This window comes from Neodiprion fabricii, chromosome 3, assembly GCF_021155785.1.
Source record: "Neodiprion fabricii isolate iyNeoFabr1 chromosome 3, iyNeoFabr1.1, whole genome shotgun sequence".
Classification (NCBI taxonomy): domain Eukaryota; kingdom Metazoa; phylum Arthropoda; class Insecta; order Hymenoptera; family Diprionidae; genus Neodiprion; species Neodiprion fabricii.
Window position 1 is genome coordinate 623,983 of NC_060241.1, and position 18,708 is coordinate 642,690.

Genomic DNA, 18,708 nt, shown 5'->3' on the forward strand with positions numbered 1-18,708 from the left:
AGAGTCCTTGAGTACTGAATGTCACCTAAAATCGAGTGAGTTTTTGAATTACGGTTCTCCGTGTTGTATCTGCCGTTTTGAATTATCAAATTTTGGGTTCAGATGCGTAGTTATTCAAAAAAGACGTTTTTAAGGGCCCACCCTACATAGTAGTAAACATTTCGAAGAATTACAGTCGACCGACTCACCGCGAGAAGAGATAATTCTCCCTTAAACTTTTCACTTTTGTCTGGGACAGGATGATTTGGTCTGGAACGTTCCTCGAGAGGGTGAAAAGTCCAGCTTTACTGTTTTGGCAGATGGATTTTCTCTGGCACTTTGGGTATTGTCGTTCGCAGGAATGTGCACAGTGGCAATTACAATGAAGTTAGCTGGACACCGTCATTGGACTCTTCATGTGTGGGGAAGTTTTCTGGAGCAGGCTGATTACAAGGTGCCGAAAAAGATTCGCGGAATCTGGAGCTGCTGGCTACTTCTGTGCCTACATTTGTCCACTGCTTACAAAACTGCTCTATTCGGGCGTCTGGCTAATCCTGTGATGAAAGCACAGATAAACAGCCAGGAAGAACTCGTTGATACAGATTTGAAACTTGGTAATGAAACGATATTGTCAAGCACTCAGGTCGCGTGACATTTCGTTTATGTGAAGTCGAAGCGAAGCAACCACGATGAATAACGTGTGTCAAAGCAAGTCAAAAATTCTGTTCCAAATGGAAAAACGCTCGTCTTCCGTAGTTGAGTTTAATATGACTGAGCGACAACACAAAGTAATATTTTCTCCATTGTCAGGAATAAATATAAACGAGTCATAATTACAGTCTTGGACCTTCTTGTCAATCCCAAATCAACATTGATGTATGTTCAAGGAATGCTGGCTGCCGCTGTGCCATACTTTGACGAAGAAGACAAGATCCAAAAGAAAATACTGGAGCGATACGTCCCTTGCAAGTCCATAACGGAGTGCTACAAGGAAATTCCCACAGGCATGGCGGTCGCAACTAACAAAATGCGTGTCCACTATTTGAACGGGTTGAAGGATGTGGCGACTTCGGTGGTGGAGAATGTGCGTCAGCTGCCACCCACTTTGACATATCAAGTGTCAATGCAGTATGTCAAAGGTCACGCAGCAGTGCCGGTCTTCAACAAATTCGTGCAGTTCGTAATGCAGTCAGGCTTTGCTGAACTATTGACGAGAAATGCTGAAACTACACAGGCAAAAATTAATATGCGCAGATTCAATTTCGACAGGGACCCAAGTGTATCGTTAAATAATGTCAAAGGGGGGTTTTACCTGTTGCTCATTGGCTCAACTCTGGCCGGATTATTGTTCATCTGTGAGATGTTCCAACAATCGATACGGGAAAAAACTTCAAGAAACCTTTTGAAAAAGAAAGTAAACGATAAAAGCAAAAAAAAAAAAACAAGTAGGTATGCTAACATCGCGAACATGCAATAGTTCGATAATGTATAAATTTATTTTAACCTTTTCAACGTTGTGAAATATATATGTATAACAAAACTTAATTAGTTATTAACATTACGATAATATGTATAAACTTTTGTTTCGCAATAGTAATATTGTATTCAACAATTAACAATATGCGTGGTTTTTACGGTTAATTATAATATCGTGGTGACTATATTACAACTATATTAGATACCTCAGATCTTATCACAATATTGTTTTATTTTTTCAACCGCATTTTTGAATATGCTTCGAGAATATTTCATCCTTCTTGACACAGGAAATTATTCATCCCACTTATAAAGTTAAAAGAAATCGATAGATACAGTATACATGGCATACCTATACGTACATACGTGAGTCACAAAAGAAGGAAGACTGAAAGAATCGTCACCATTACGATTCACTGTTCACAAGTCATTAATCACTTTTTTGCACATTCTGTTAGTTTCGCGCAGAGTAATAATTTAGGAAAAATTCAACGGTATTTAAAGCTGCACTAATCTTTTTGTTAAATGAACATAAAGCAGTTCAATATGTCCGCAACGGTGTCATAACTAATATTTATAAAATATCGTGTGACTAACTGCAAGTGATTTATCCAAGTGTACTCGTTCCGTTGATTAATGGACCCGAGATAAAGTATTGTGTGCGTGCGTTACAGTTTACACTTTATTGTAAAAGGTACTTATAAGTTAAGCAGGCCTATGGACAGCCTTCCTGCTTTTTATAAGACTTGCACGTGTTGTGTATCAAAATTCGATGTCCAACTCCTGCGTGAGCGATGAAGAAAGTGAAAAATGACAAATCAATGCTTTTCCATTTTCTTCAAGACACAAAAAAGAAAAGTAACATCATATCCAGTTTAATGTCGAACATTATTTTTTGACGCTGCCAATACCGACTTGTCTGATTGTAAGGTACATTAACCTTGCATCTTGTACAGTAAATAAATGTTTGACGATTGCAGCATAGTCGAAAACAAAATTTAAAGACCCCATATGACGTAACTATGAAATAAATAGTAGTCTAACATTCCTTACGATTATAGAGTGACCCCGTCTCTGGATTCAAGTACACAGCGGAGTGTAAAAAACTGATCACTCAGTCAGTTCAATTGAAATCTTACAATTAGGCAAGATTTTATATCATCCTGATGTAAGTCTTTCAATACGGAAATTTGCGTTACGCAGAAAGGTGATCAAATCTTTATAATCCACTGTACATAACTTAGCAGGGACAGAGTGAAACTGTGAGGTCGTATTTGCTATATTAGAGAGAATAATAAAATTACAACGCTTATCGTATCGTATTATCACCAAATGTTCAATTATTAACTAATCAATGTTTCTAGTCCACTTGAAAGTTGCGATACTCTCGTATATTTGGTTAGCTGCCTTGTCGTTGTCGTATTCTTCCTTAAGATAATAAATTTTAACATTCTCTTGAGGATGGCATTCCAGTACCTCCCACTTTTCAAACAGTTTAAATGAATTCTTTATCGGATCAACGCACAGACTTTCACCTAAAAAATTCAAGCAATTCAATTCATTTATTATTCTTATCAGTCATTTCCATCATTTCATTCTAAGGATCAATAACATTATACCGTTCATTACCGTAATTGACTATACCACGATCCAGGCCTGTCTTAATTTCAGCCAATACTTCGTACAGAAGGTCTCTTTCAGTTAAAGACCTTCCAACCAATTTTCGTAATGCAAAAGCACTCATGGTGTACGTATCAACAAAGGGACGTAATAACGTGTGGAGAAACTCCATTCGCCTCGAGCATTCAGTGTCTAAATTTAGCTGAAAATAATTCAACAGTTGCATATAAGATAATTGTTTTTCACTCGTTCCTATTGCTCAACAAAACAACAGACTCACCTTATATTCAATTTTTTTGGTTCTATTAGTCACAGCATATTCTTCATCAGAGCTATCATCTAGATTCCGGGCGTATCTTCTGCTCCATAGTTCCTCCTCTGTGTAAGCTTCCTGAATTGATGAATAGGTACTTGAAAAAAATTGATATCACAGCGATATAACTATTTAGGATCAAATTAGCAGGCTCACCTCTTTCAATGTAATTATACTCGTTGTGGTTAGGTTGTTGATCGTTTCTATGAGGAGAGTTTCTAAATCTTGACAAGGTCGACAGAATATAAATTCATACTTTAGTATGTCGCAAACTTTCAAAGCCTTTTCCAATAAAGTATCTTGAAATACAGTTATATTGTTATTAGCTATTGCCTGAGGGTCGTTGATCTGGGAATGTAAGCTCCCATACAGCGCGGTAACTGAAAATAATAAGCAGGAGTTTGAAACTTTCATTTCAATTGATTCTATTCTTTGTACAATCCATTATAACAATACATCTTAAAGACTTCGATATCACTTGTTATCTCACTCACCGACTACGCTGTCAAGGACGTAATGCACAAGCATGCTGTTACTGTAATATGACAATTCGATGACGTTCGGTAGAATGGAGACAGGCCTGATTGCAACGATAACTTCATTTCTGATGGCCTGACCTTCTACCGTGTCCGTTACCTCTTGCCTCTGTTGTTTGACAAGGCCAGGTCCAAGTATATCGAGCTGCGAGATAAAAATTTCCAATTGATCAATAACTGTAGCATACCGATCAATTTCCACGGAATTATTTACGAGTTTCTATACTTATTTCACTGGTAGTTCAAGAACTCACCGCGTGATTAATGATGTCGATGCTTTCTCCGCAAAATGCAATATTTCTCTGACTCCATTCCAGCTCCTGCCTAATAGAGTCAAAAGATTCTACTAGCCTGTCCAAAGTACATCCATCTCTAAATTTGTTCAATAGCAAAAACGCGACGACGTTAGTGGACATTATAGGTGTCGACTTGGCACAATCTGTCAACACCAATGGGACTTGTTAGAATCAGATACTTTGCTTATGACAATTCGTATATCAAAGTTTAGACTGTCACCCACCGTGAATAACATGTTTCGCGATACAGTCGACAAGCTGACGATATTCTTCAGAAACAACGTCGGTACCATAGAGAGATGAACTGGATACGGTAGACTTTAACGGCCTTGATGCTGCGGACTGCACCGTCAATTTATTTTGCTGTGCTTGCAAAGACTTGAGCATTTCCTGATTACAAACAATAAATACACGTTAATACTGCGAACCTATAGGCTAAAGTGTTCCGAGTTTTGGCAGCTCACGTTCTTACCCTCAATGAAAACGGCTGGCTGAAGTCTACTTTGACTATTCCATAGTTTCCCATCAGAGTTGACCACAAAGCGCTAATAGCTGTGCCAAAGGTTTCCATTTTCTTTGGTTGACCTAGCTGCTCCCTGACAAAGTTCCCGTCCACCAGTCGCTCATAGTTCATAGATACCGGCACAATTAACGCATCGTCGATAGTTCCATCCATATAAGCATCGAGTATAACACTCAGAATTCCAACCTTTGGCATGCAAGGTTTACCCGTTCGCGTACGACCTCCTTCGATAAAGAATTCAATGTTGTGACCGGCTCTGAGACTCTCGACAAGGTATGTGTGAAGTACCGCACGATACAGCATGTCTTTACGTCCGAGGACCGGATCGATCCTCCTCTTTATGTAAAAGGCTCCCAGGCCGCTCAGAAGCCATCTATTTTAGAGCAAGAAAAATGTGCATCCATAAAAAAAAAAAAAGGGAAACATTGGACCAATGTTGAATTACACTAATATCGCCGAATTTACCTTTAAAACTTTCTGCGACAAAGAAGCGTGCAAGGGAAACAAAACAAAGAGGATCGTTATGATTGACAATGAGAAGGAACGTTCTAATTTAGGTAGGATATTCTCACACATTTCGACGACGAATGAAAGGGCAATAGTAAATAATACTTATTTGATCTGAGACTACAATGCATCTCGATATCTCACCCAAAGAACGGTATCTTCAAATTATCCCCAGCAGCGATGAGCGGATTTCTGATGTCATTGCTGAGTAGAATGAAACTAATCATAACATAATCGAGGTGACTTCTATGAAGAGGTAAAAATATCAGTGGTAAGCCGCAGTCGTTTGCTTTCTTCAGCATATCTATTTGGATCGGTTGTACGACGGCAGACTGAATGAAGCACGGCAAGACTTTGTAAAGGGTCCATGCGGTTAACCTGAGCAACGCGTCGCTCAAACTACTCTGCATTTGCGCAAGTATCGTCCTAGCTCTCTCCTCCGCTTTGGCCAAGGCCTCCAGTACGGTAACTCCATCATCCTTGACCGATTCATCAGCTGCCTGCTTTATCGCTTCTTTTAATCTTTCATCGGTAAGTACCTGATGACAATTCAAATTTTGTATTCCTATTCCTGTGCGTTTAATTTGCAATCATTTCATCATGAATGCTGAGAAAAATTAGAAAAAATCAAAGAACAAATTAAACTTACAGTCTGCGTTACTCTGGGATAATCGTATTTCTTGAAGGCATAAACATTCGCTATGTGACAGAAGATTTTCGAGACTAGACTGGGCCCAGGATCGACTAGCAATATGTTTGTGCCGGTAGTTTGATAGTGTTTCTGTGCACTGCTGACCAATGTATTCTGAAACACAGTTGACGATCGTTACTATTGGTGTGACGGCACAGGTTGCAGGACCCCCTATAATTCAATACTCGTCAATTAGAGAAGAATACGAGGCAGCTGTGAAACGTATTCGTTCATTCGCTCATTCAGTGAGTAAGTCAGTCAGTCAGTCAGTCATTCATTTACTCATTCATTCATTTATTCACTTACTTGCACGAATGCAAATACACACACACAACTTGTATCACTCTACTAGTGATTTGAGGGGTTGGTAATTGAATTAGGTCCTCGTCCTCGCGCGTCCCGTTTACTTCGGCTATACAAGGTGTTAATGTTAACTCTGGCCAGAATTCTAGAAGGTATAGGGGCTGCCAAGACAAGTATTTTAAGGTAACACACCCATGGTCGGAGACTCATCCCAAGGCCTGTAGAAGGCTTTGAAGGATTTGGTACCACCCAGTTGTTCGTAGTGTAATGAATCGTACGTGATCACATTGGACCCAACGTTTTATTCACAATCGTTCGTAGACAGCGGTACAAAGTTCTTGGAAAACGCGATAAGCTTTGAAACCAAACATTTTCTTATAGTTCGGAATGTGTAGTTTCACATCTTCAGCCGTATCTTTCCCAGTCGGTGTTCAAAGTGTTCACCACCTTCAACTTTTTCAAATTCTACTTGCAAGCAGCACCGGAAATTTACACACCCTAGAAATCTGTTCAGAGTTAACGTTAACTTGACTCCCTGTAGTTTAAATTACGCGGGCACTGGTTACGATGATACGTGATGATCATCACACCGAACAACATTATTTCTACTCACTCTTTCCGGATAGCCGTGTACGACGACAATACGGAGCCAGCGTGAACAGCGTGACATAAAATTCTTCGATTCATCGTGCATAATTTGGGCGGATAATTTGCCAATTTCATAACGATAATTAATGCCGGTGGAAAACCCGAGTATTCAGAGACATGCTCTCGATGCTTCGACGTCTCCTCGGCAGCAGCACTTTTGGGAACCGATTCACACCACACGAAGGAGTTACTGTTTATTTTTAAACGCGTCCCATCCTCCTATCCCAAATAAAACCAGTTCAGATTGGTCAAGTTAAAGCGAGAGTAAGTGACGCGAGTTTAACGCGACGGTGCGGTGAAAACTTTTCACCGCATTTATCGTCTTTATTCCCCCGTATTCCGTTTTACGATTTTCACGTTCGCGTTGGTTACATTATACGCGTAACTATTCGGCACATACGACATATGGCCTTAAGGTGTCTCGACGTTTCGTAATAACAATCGTACGAAACTTACGTAACGCGTGTCCCGCTGCAAAATGTCATGAAATTCGTGAATGCGAGAAATTTGTGTGTTAAGGTACAATCAAGGGGGTCACATTTCATGAAATTCGCAGAATCTTTAAATTAATATTTTCAAACTTCACAGCTGTATTACACGCATGGACTCTGATTCAAATATTACAGATATATACAGTTTAATTTTAGAATCTGCAGAGCTAATCTCACCGCGAAAGGTGCGCCTCGACTCCGAGCCTCGTGACTTGAGAGCCAATAATAACAATAGCGAGAGCCAAATTGCATAACAAATACGCATTAGGTATATAACGCGAAGCTCTACGGTATAATGTCTGCAGGTACGATATACATATACTACGGAGAAAGTTACAGAGTTCGGATACTCACGAGCAAAGTGTCTCGTCAAGATTTCACGCGTGGGAAGCAAAATTATCTATACCGTATACATGTATCTGTATAAACAACGGTTGGCTCGATAGAAATCATCAATTTGACACACGGTTTCACGATTATTCTCAGAGATGTCGACAGTCGTTTCGTTTTGTATCACGGTATATTTGTATTATTTATCTTTCTATAAGTGTGCGTGTGTGTATAAAATACATGTGTTAATACACGCTCATGCATTGCGTGCGACGGGTAATTTGAACCGATTATTATCAGCGACAACGCAGGAGAGGCCGCTAATCCTAATTGTCAATTACGCAGACTTCAATTACGCCTTTTTTTCCTTCAATTTATTCTAGGTACGCTGCAGTTGACAACAACTCGTCGAATCAACGGCTACTTTAGACCTTTGTTCTACGTTGAAACGTTCGTTGGCGATGTAATTTCGGTTTCTTCGTAAGCTCTGCTGAATTTTACGTACAGTAGAACGTCGATCATCCGAACCATGGTTTGATTTATCCGATCGTCGGTTCAAAAAGTACATTTTTAGTGCGAAATATAGGTTGTTGCTGGCTGAAAAATGTGGAGCAGCCATTCGTTAATTGACAATAGACGATCATATAAAACGAAAGTAATAAAGTAAGCGTTCGGTGTTTGAAAGAGGATTAATATGTATTTAGATGTATAATACGGCCTGTTTGTAGATTTAAATTTGTGCTGTACATATCGTTATACCTTAAGATAAAAATTGCATTTCGGTTATCCGAACCAGGCTCGGTCCCAATTAATTCGGATAATCGAGGTTCTGGCTACAGTGATTCTAAGACGGATGATTTTTCGACTAATGTTTGTCACTCCGTGGTGTCTGGTAAAAAATCCGTAACAAATTCAAGGAGATTTCCACAACATTTCAGCAAAAACGCGATTCGAGGCGGGAATGTACTTTATAAAAACAGTTCATCGGGGAACAAGAATAAATGAACATTATTCGCAGTAAACCTTAAATGTAGAATATTTCCAGGACTTTTTAAGGACGAGAAAAAATTCAAGGACATTTCTAGGACCACTGGACGCCGTTAACTAAAACCGAGGAACATATGGACGAGTGCTACTGACCGTTGAAGAAGGGTTGCACTGTCCGCAGCAGCGATTCAGAAACGGTACAATTTTGGGCGGAGGTGTCGGCGCTACGGGTTCAGACTCCTTGATCCTGTAGAGATTATTGTCCCGGACTTTCCTCGCCTGTTCTCTACTCTGAGTTTTTCTCTTCTGATATTGTTGACCGGCTCTTCGCAGTCCTGAAAGAAAAATTATTTTAAGGAACGTTGTTGCGTGTTACGATTATAGGAAACGTTTCATCTAGAGTCGTGTGAAAAATAATACGCATAGTATCTGTTCCTGATTTTATAAATGTTTTTTTTTTGTAAGGTGTTGCTAGAAGAATTTGTGACAAAAATATTGAAGAAAAGAATTTTCGTAAAACCTGGAGGAAGTAGGAAAATACTCAAAGGTCGCTATCAATTAATCTAATATTTTCTAGTTACTTTTGTGTGTACGCCTTACGGATTTATATACATTTATATATCAGTTTATATCGTGCTCCACTTAATCATCGTTCTTAAATATCAGTACTACAAACGAAAAGGGGACATTTAGGTGATGTGATACTACTCTTTCGGTAGCAAAAACTGTTATCCAAACTCCGAGACGGTCAATCTTTCAGATGAAAGACGAGAACAGCCAACAGCGGAATTTTTAGACGCAGTTTGCTGTTGATCGGTAAACGATTAATTGGGCTAGGAAACGAAAAAAAAAAAAACTAAATGTAAAAACAAATTAAAAATGTTTCAATAATTGATAGCGACCTCTAAATATTTTCCTAGCTCTGCGGGTTTTTGATTTTTTTTCAAGATTTCTCACTAACTTTCGAGTAGCACAGTAAATAAAAAAAAAAAAAATTTAAGTAATGAGCTACCCAACAGCTTATTTATTAATCATAGATTACAGTTTGGCTTTTCGATTTTAAGATAATCATTGGAGAGTTTTTCATTTGAAAAACCAAGAGAACGTGTAGTATACGAATTAACGTTAGTGACATCGACGATATTTACTAATAGCTCGTAGGAATTGTGATAAACGTCGCAGCTTTAACTCCTCCCCGACGACTATTAAGAGACGAACTTGAACCACTGCACCCGCCTGACCCAATATCAACACGAGGTTGATGTTAGTAACGTTATCGTAACGAAACATTGGTGAAAAACTCAATAGTTTTTGTTATTTTTTCAATGATTTTGAAGGAAATAAGATTGTAAAATTTCAGTATGTATTGTTTTATTACGATTTACCGAATTTCAAACAGTTCCAAAATCGCGAAAAAACGATTTTTTTCCTCAGCATGAATCGTTACGAAAACGTTACTAATTCCAAGATGATCAACTCAAAAGGTTACACGTTATACGCACACGTAGTGTGGACGCGGGAATGATTTTTTTTTTCTCTACTATTACAGCATCAATTTGAAACTGCTGAGAGGCGATATATACATATATATATATATATATGTGTGTGTGTATGTATATATATATATAATACAGCCTCGCCAATGAAGAAACCGAAATTGTTGAACTCTGATCGAAGATTATAATTTAACGTTTCATGTTTTCAACTTTTTTACCTTCAAATTATATCGCATCATTGATAACGATCGTCCGACTCTCGGTACTATGACCTACATAATATCGATCGCATGGATTAGATCTATAAATCCAATATATACATCGACTAAGTTTTTGATTTCATATTTTATACGTATGCATTTCTATAGGAACACGCGTTTGCCTCGTGATCGATAAATGCTGCCGTGTAGGAGATCAAATTTGTATATCTCATGTGCAATTCCAGCGGCCCGCAATTAGGGTGTAAATTATCTTTTTCAGTTTTTATCAAGTGCAGAATGCAGCTACCGTAAATACCTTTTGACCTTAAATAACTCTTCAAAGAGTAGATTTGTCATAAAATGATAACAGACCTTTTTTGAAGAGCGTTCGATTCCTTACAAATTGCTTTCCGGTCTTATCAGTACACCAATGAGTTAACGAGTTATACAATTCCAAAGTTAAGGACAAAAATTTCTCATCTTATTTAAATGGGAAATAGAAAATCGCAGTGAGACACCTACATATTAATATTGAGAGATGAAACTTGGACAGCATCTTTTTTCGTCATTTGAAACAAAAAATAAATAGTCGAATCTTTTGATACGGTCTAACGTACGTGATTGTGAAAACTTACCATCGTAGGAGAGTCGCGAGCCGGAATCCAACGTTTCGGTCGTTGCCATTTCAGTCCGTGCTTCCCATTGCGCGTAAACCTCCTGGAGTCGCGTAGACAGTACGTCGACCATATTGTTAGCTCTGGAACAAATAAGGAGAAACATTTAAACGCGATCAACGATTGTACCGGGAGTAAATCAAATCATTTATTTTTTTTTTTTTTTTTTCGTGGAGGGTGTAAGAGAGAAATTTCAGCAGGCTGAAGTTTGTAACGATATTGTAACGATTCGATCTTTGGAAAAAGTCGTTGTTTTGCAACTTTAGGATTACTTGAAATTTAGTAAACTGTTGTTAATAAAACCTCACCGAACTCAGATTTAGTAAATTTAACTTATATCAACCAACATACGCGCCATGCCACCATTTTGATATTAATTTCAATGAAACGATTCCAAAATGTTCTTGAACATATAAATAATAAAGCCCTGAAACTCAAATTGCTCCAAGTGTTTCCATTTTCTTGGAAAAAGAGAAGAAAAAAAATCCTTACAATACCTATGATTTTATACCGTCCAAACTGTACCCCCTCCCCCAACGCTATACTAACTCCTGCTTTCTACTTACATCAATTCAATAAACCTTAGCGAAGGTCCGTGACTGTAATACGTATGACAAATATACCTGAATGATGTGGGTGCGATAATGTTCGCCAAGGTTTACTGACCCCTACGTATATACTATACGGCCGTCCAGCTGATGGGTGGGAACGAACACCATAATAAACCAACGCAAGACACTTTTCGCAGTGCAGATAATATATGTCCGGGATGAAAGTAGTGCGACAAATAGCACAGACTAAATTTTAAAGGATATAAGACCAGAACGCTAGTCTACAACGAAGAACCAGAAAGAGAGAGAAAGAAAGGCGAAATGGACAGGAGATAAAGGAAGTCAGGGGAAAATATTTTATGCAGATTTTACATCCGTGTGGTGAATGTATGCCGTACATATTTTACATATACATATATTTTACATATATATATATTCTCTTTTTGGGAGTCAAATCTACATCAATTACGCTAGATCTATCCAAGCATATTGTAACTCTTACTACATTGGTTTTGTAACTCTTATTATCGGATTTGTAAGTCTTGCCACATTAGCTGTAGATTTAACTCGAAAACCGTGCTGTCCATATATTCACCACAGAAGATGTATAATCTGTAATATTGTTCTTTCCGTGTAAGAGACGAGCGAACTGCTCAAGAAGGCTGTTGCAGGAAGGAAACAACATGGACTGGGAGGTGCATCACCGCGATTTCGAAGAGAGTAGACTCCGGTGGTATACCTACAAGCTGTGGGTTATATGTACCGTTTGTTCAGAGTGGCGTGATCCACTCACTTCTCGTCGTCGATCGACCAGCGCATTCAGTCATTCGCGTATCTAGCAAGGAACGTATATATCTCCGATTTGATTTCATTTGTAATAAATTATAGTAGACTAAAAATTAAGCCAAATGTATTTTTTTTTATCTGCCCTTAAACATTTTAATGGGGTGAAACCGTCCTCCAAAGTTAGGCATGTCAAGGGGCGATTTGGCAGTTTCACCCACAAGAACATAATATTTTTTAACCAATCCGACTGGAAAAGTTTTCTCACAACGCGAAATGAAAAATGTCATTTTATCAATTAGAAGAAAAACTGCTAAACCGCCCCTTGACGTGCCTTACTTCGAACGGTGGTTTCACACCCTTCGAGTATTTAACGGCAGATAAAAAAAGATACGTGTCGTTTAGTTTTGGTCTACTACAACACATCACAAACGAAATAAAATCGAAGAGATCGACCTGGGATACCTTCCTTGTAAGAATCCAAGCGCGTGTACGCAAATCGACGGCGTTTTTTCATCATTTTGTATAATTCAGTGCGACGAAGCCGTTTCGGCAACAATTGAAGATAAATACAAAGGGATATGTTCCGACTTAGAAAACAATTTATAAGCGTGTACAATGATCGAAGCGATATTATTTGATATACGCCTGTTTAGATTCTCAAAAATAATGAGAGATCCGTGATTTCTTCTCCTTTCTGATACGACGAAACGCGTTGATCGTACAAAATTAATTGCTGTCATTAATTCATTTGTTATCACTCTTTGCGGAACATAGTCCTCAAGTGGTGGAATAAAAAATATATTAAATATCAACGATCGAACGCTCGTTAGCTTGGAGCGATAAGTAAGAAAGAGAGAAGCAACACGTGTCTTGCACGAGACGAACGAGCAAAGTGCACCACCACTAATGATAATGCACATATTACAAATATACGCGACTGCGTAAACGTGTTGGAATTGTTACGTGATTTATGGAAAATTTGTCGACGACAGAAGGGGGGAGGAGAGCATAACAGAACGCACTGACATCTGACTTAACTTTTTACTATCGCTGCTACTCGTAATGATGATGACGATAATGATGATGGTGTGATCCTATAAAGGTTGCTTGGCTTTTATTAGATTGTTATACATCGTCTTTTTTTTCATCTCCCTTTTCTCCGATCGTGGAAGAACATGATGGTTCCTGAAGCTCGATATGAGTCTAACCCTTTATTCAGGGGTTTTTGGGGTCACTGATTACGAATCTGAAATCAACGAACGAAAATTTTAAATTTGATTAATTGCTAATTTGATTTGTTTTCGGGGTCGTTGATTGGATTCGCCATATTGTATTTTCAAAATCCGACTTCAGATTCGTAATCAGCGACCCGAAAAACCTTTCAACAGAGTTTATTCTCCAGATTCAATCGAATTTGAAATTTCCGTCACCCATACTGGATGTGTCAACTTGAATTTTTAAAATCCAATTTCAGACTCGTAATCAATGAACCGAAAAACTTATAATTTAAGTAAAACATGCATGCGTTTAGAGGGATAACTTTTTCGGATATGGATTATTCCTTCAATTTTCACCATTTTTTTCACTCAATTTGTCTCGAACAATAATAATTAACATTAAATCGCAACAATTATTCTCGAGCATTGAAAACCTATTAGTATATTATCAGAAATAGCAAAAAATGACAAAGGAATATGTTGAAAGGTTCTCTAAACATATACTAAAAAAAAAAGAAATGCATACCAAATAGATAGTAAAAATACTTACAACTGTGAGTCAAAAGGTTAATGTCAAACAAATGATCTCTCAAATTATCAATTGCATGTTATACACCTGAATACCATTATGTTTACAAAAATTTCAATAGGTAGGAAGCAATAATCGGTATACAAATAGGTATGCGCATGTATGTGTACATACGTAGATGGGTAAAGATAAATTTCACCAGGTAATCATTTTTGTTGCGAGAGATTATGAGGTATGCATTAAGCATAAGGTGCGGAGCTTACGCAGTCGGCATTCGTGAAATGCATTACAAAGATAAATGAAAATATCGATAAGAATAATATCGAAGATAATGTTCATCGAATTTATAAACTCCACGATGTGACTTACAGGCTCGGTTCATAATATCATATAGACACGGCAATTAGGAAAATTAAACGTGCACGCTGTTAGTAAGATAATACGGAGCCCCGAAATGTCCGCGTTCATGACTTTGGTATAATTCAACACTCATCGAATGTGTTTATTGTACACAGTTCGAAGTTTCGAGAAGCAGGAAATCGATGGCTTTGCGAAACACTTTCGTTTACATAAATAATACGCGTACATGCAGTGGTGTGTGCGTTCGTCTATGCATGTATACACTATAGTCTTGCAATAGTTTCGCGAAGAAAATGAAAGTTCCATTTCTTATGTACGGTTTACTATATTTATGTCAGCACATTTCTTCGCTTGTGAACGACGCACCGTACAATAACACATTTGTTGCATACATGACACGGAGTAAATATACGTTTGGAATGATCGAAGGATGGTTAAAATTGAACTTTCAGCCAGGAGGAAATACATATAATTACTTTTAACCAAATGCGGTGAAACCGACATGGAAATTATTTTTTACCCGTACATGTATATATTATACATGTTGTATAATTTAATATTTCCTGCAGTGCAATGCAAACTAATATTGGCGACCGCAAGAAGTGATATACGATCGCTTAGCTCAAGTCGTTCGTTGTACATCGAAGCTGTTTACATCTATATCCGAAGGCTTCGCGACCAATTTATTGTGTAATTTATTGTTTGTTTACGCAATCATGCCCCCCCCCCATCCGATAACACCCGAGTCCTCAAGCACCGATTACTTTTTCGTTAAGGTCATGATGAAAAAAAAAAAGTCAAAAACCAAAAACATGTAACAACAAATCTAAGCAACCTCGTACATATTGTTTAATTAAAAATCAATTGTGCGTCGCACGCATGCAAGTTCGTATTGTACGGATTATCGTGTTTCAACAATGCGCGACATGTCCTGTCGATATAACTTTACGATACTACAACAACAACAACAACAACAACAACAACAACAATAATAATACGGATCTTCAAACCATAAATAAATTGCATCAAAGAAATCGGATGCGCTTCGTCTCTCTGCAGTAATGCGGTGGATACAATTTTGACATCACGCGTTATTATACCTAATTGCGTACAAGAACGCGATAAAGGGGAATGATAGCCGCATGTATTTGGAGCGACCCGATGCTGCGCTATCTCGTCAAATTTTCACCGAATGCCAGTTTTTGTTAATCGAAAAAAAGAAATGTAACACTCCAGTAAGACGAAATGATCGAAAGGTCAGAAAGGTTTCGTGCAGTATAATATATGGGTATAATAAAATATGCGCTGCTCCTAATTATTGAATTATGTCATTTTTAAACCGATACTTAATTGGTTTTTTACTCTCCAAGATAAATTCCAAAGACGATTGACGTATATTCAAGGCGAGGAATAAAAGGAGAAAAGTTACAACTATGTGTGAACCTTTACCTCAGAACGACGAAGGAGAAGATTAGTAAAATAAAGGAAAGCAGTTTCGAGTACGTGGAGATAAATAAACGTTGTAAATCTAATTCGAGTGGCTGGCACACCGCATCGATGTGATTGGCTTAATGGGAAAAGAGCAGGGAACGACGATTGCAGTCAGTTTATACAATAGATTATGCAGCGTATCTACAGAGGAGTAGACACCGCGGCGATATAGGAATAACAACGATGAAAAATTCTAATTAGATCTAGGTCTTCTTCCGCTGTCAGTAATTTGCCTATTTCATTATGTCATCATCACCCGCCACTGCAGTGTTAATAAGATTATACAACAGCAAGATGTCGCAAACGATGTTCGACGATTTAATTGTCCGTGAAAAATACTACATCATAATAAAGCTGTCCATCAAGCACGTTATTTCTTCGTCGTTGGCTTTGTCTTAAATTATGTATATATACTATATATATTATAAATTATTGTCATGGACGATGAGAAATTTATCTCACATAAAGCGAGTATGTTTTACGCGTTTTTCCATGCGTGTTTTCCGTACAAAAAGTACCAGTTTTCTACGGCGGTAAAGTGAGTCTGCTAGTGCGCATACGTTGAAGAGTTAAAATTGGTATTTTCTGTACTGCGTGCATGCGCAGTCGTGAATAAATCTGACATTACGCGATTCTCACCTCACCTTTCGTGCGTCGTGAAAAAACTCGCATAATTCTCTTGCGATGTAAAGAATCGTGTGCAACAAGGAGGCAACGGTTTTTTCGACTCGCGTGTTTGCAATATTCGTCCTGGACTCACCTACGACTCGTATTGCAAATTTACACTCGGCCCGAAAAGATTGAATTTACTTCCTTGTTGCACAATATACTATTCCTGTGGTGAATTTTTAATTTCCGTTTCAAACGAAAGGCCAATCGATCAATTAATCGAATGGCCCAAACTCACCTCCAGTTGAATATGTAGTAGAGAGCTCCACAGAACAAAAAGAGCTCGACTAAACCGTCCATGGTAACCTGATGTTTTCAATGCTGCAGTTCCTCACACATTACAAATGAAAATGAGATTTTGGTGGTCTTTATACTTCTGCAGAACTGATAAGGACTCGCAATCGGACTCGCAATAAGAGCCCGGCGACAATCTTTCGACCTTACACGCAGATACACAGATATTGGTGACGATGATTGACTGGCTGCGAGAGATCGAATTGATTTGAGAGAGCGGTTAGCGACGTACCCCGAATTCAAAGGTTAAACAAAAGAAAGTGGAAAAGGGACACTGGCTTGAAATATCGACGAATCTTTGAAAATAATCAGTTGAGGATTATTATTGATCCTGCTGATCTCGGTGCAGGTGAACGATTCGTCTTATCACTCTTATTATTCTCTCATCAATAATAATATCCATACTTCTCTGCAGCCGCGATATCTAGATCACGTTTCGTCTCGCTATCAATCGATTGTACGAATATCACCAAGAGAATGTATCGGAAAAACGTGAGGAAGGTGAGGTGGATAGACGTTCTTCACGTGTTCGAAAGGCCAGCTCGCGCTAATAACACGTCGGCAAACTTTCGGGAGTTCAACGATCCGCGAAGCGTTCGTTCCGACGGTCCGATCACGACTAAGCAAGGGATCGAGGAACTCTCCGCACTCAACTCTGCAAGACGAGGAATCGCGAAGAACAACGCTGGCAGGTGGCCCAGAGCGATCAAGACGACTGGTCGATACGACGCGTCCAAGATCGAGAACGCGTGCGAAACGGTGGGGATGGTATGCACGTAAATAAAACGTGTACGTGCAAGTATTTTGTATTTACACAGAAAGGGGGACTCGCCGCTTCGTGCTGTAGAGAGAAGCACGTTTTGCGGCGAGATTGTCACTCCGTGAATCTCTCCATCGAAATTGAGCGTCTCTCTGTGCCTCTCGTCTCAAATTTCAAACGTCCGAAACGACCGCGATCGAGGCACAAGGCCATTGTCGAATAATAACGAAATGAGAACAGCCGTGATGTGTTTAGCATCTAGGTATAGGCTATGTACTCATCGGTCCTCGAGAGATTGGCGAAATGAAATGGTGATGATGCAACGCTTCGACAACCCTCGACTCAACGTCGTCGGGACGACAGCTTGAATCTATCTGTCGTTTCTCTCAGTTGACTTTGGTCTTAGTTATAATTAATTTTCAAGCCAACTCTAGTCGGCGGTTGGAGATATTTGATACAGATGCTCTCCTTTGTCTTCTCTTTAATCTTTCTCGCGGCTCGATTGATGGAAAGCGTGATAAGTATAACCATAACCTCGACGAGATTTTGCTACAAACGTACAGACGCTAGGTGTGATTTCTGTATACTTACGCTTCCAGAGTCCGTTTGTCTGACTTTCGCACGAATGCAACAGGCAACTTATCCCCACCACTTCAGTTTTCACGTCTTCCGATGACTTATTAACCGCGGCCTGGTTCGTAATCACGCGATTGTACTAACGCATGTTCTCGCCGCTGCTACGTACTCACGCGTGACACGACTGATTAAATTCGTTGATCGTCAGAAAAGGCGGCAGATGAATTTAATAGTTCCCCAAAACTGCCAGCAGAGTGCAGCACTTTTCAGGTTAATTGGTCAATTTAACTTCAATTTTGCGCGGTAAAAGAATTGAACAGCAAATTACCGACACACATAAAACGGCCGGTCACATGCATCCTCTGCCGCTAGCATATGTACTCAACTCCAAATGACATATTAACA

At 38.8% G+C, this 18,708-nt stretch overlaps 2 protein-coding genes across 6 annotated transcripts; one reads left to right on the forward strand and one right to left on the reverse strand.

Moving 5' to 3' along the window:
• The first annotated feature begins 538 nt into the window (after positions 1-538).
• LOC124177374 lies at positions 539-2,600 on the forward strand. The gene is made up of 3 exons (XM_046559697.1): positions 539-593; positions 867-1,393; positions 2,517-2,600. Exons 1-3 carry the CDS (start codon positions 539-541, stop codon positions 2,598-2,600), a joined length of 666 nt encoding a protein of 221 aa, XP_046415653.1.
• LOC124177624 (glycerol-3-phosphate acyltransferase 1, mitochondrial) lies at positions 1,430-18,493 on the reverse strand. Of its 5 annotated transcripts, none has more exons than XM_046560186.1 (13): positions 18,319-18,493; positions 11,032-11,153; positions 8,854-9,035; positions 5,900-6,055; positions 5,395-5,789; positions 4,693-5,116; positions 4,445-4,610; positions 4,179-4,363; positions 3,883-4,069; positions 3,545-3,768; positions 3,356-3,466; positions 3,085-3,277; positions 1,430-2,990 (listed from the first exon to the last, which is right to left on the reverse strand). In XM_046560186.1, the coding sequence occupies exons 2-13, from the start codon at positions 11,141-11,143 to the stop codon at positions 2,803-2,805; spliced, it is 2,523 nt and encodes an 840-aa protein (XP_046416142.1). In that variant the 5' UTR covers positions 11,144-11,153; positions 18,319-18,493; the 3' UTR covers positions 1,430-2,802. The 5 variants fall into 5 exon arrangements, with proteins under 5 accessions (XP_046416142.1, XP_046416141.1, XP_046416143.1 ...); XM_046560185.1 differs by lacking the exon at positions 18,319-18,493 and adding an exon at positions 16,912-17,648; XM_046560187.1 differs by lacking the exons at positions 8,854-9,035; positions 11,032-11,153; positions 18,319-18,493 and adding an exon at positions 6,858-7,545.
• Positions 18,494-18,708: the final 215 nt, after the last annotated feature.

Excerpts from the sequence above, each read along its gene's own strand:
- LOC124177374 (XM_046559697.1), top strand. The coding sequence starts at position 539 with ATGAAAGCACAGATAAACAGCCAGGAAGAACTCGTTGATACAGATTTG. Across the intron at positions 594-866 it reads TGATACAGATTTGAAACTTG|GAATGCTGGCTGCCGCTGTG; the intron begins GTAATGAAACGA and ends TGTATGTTCAAG. Across the intron at positions 1,394-2,516 it reads GAAACCTTTTGAAAAAGAAA|AGTGACCCCGTCTCTGGATT; the intron begins GTAAACGATAAA and ends TTACGATTATAG.
- LOC124177624 (XM_046560185.1), bottom strand. The coding sequence starts at position 16,973 with ATGGACGGTTTAGTCGAGCTCTTTTTGTTCTGTGGAGCTCTCTACTAC. Across the intron at positions 4,070-4,178 it reads TCGACATCATTAATCACGCG|CTCGATATACTTGGACCTGG; the intron begins GTGAGTTCTTGA and ends TTTATCTCGCAG. Across the intron at positions 3,278-3,355 it reads CCAAAAAAATTGAATATAAG|CTAAATTTAGACACTGAATG; the intron begins GTGAGTCTGTTG and ends AATTATTTTCAG.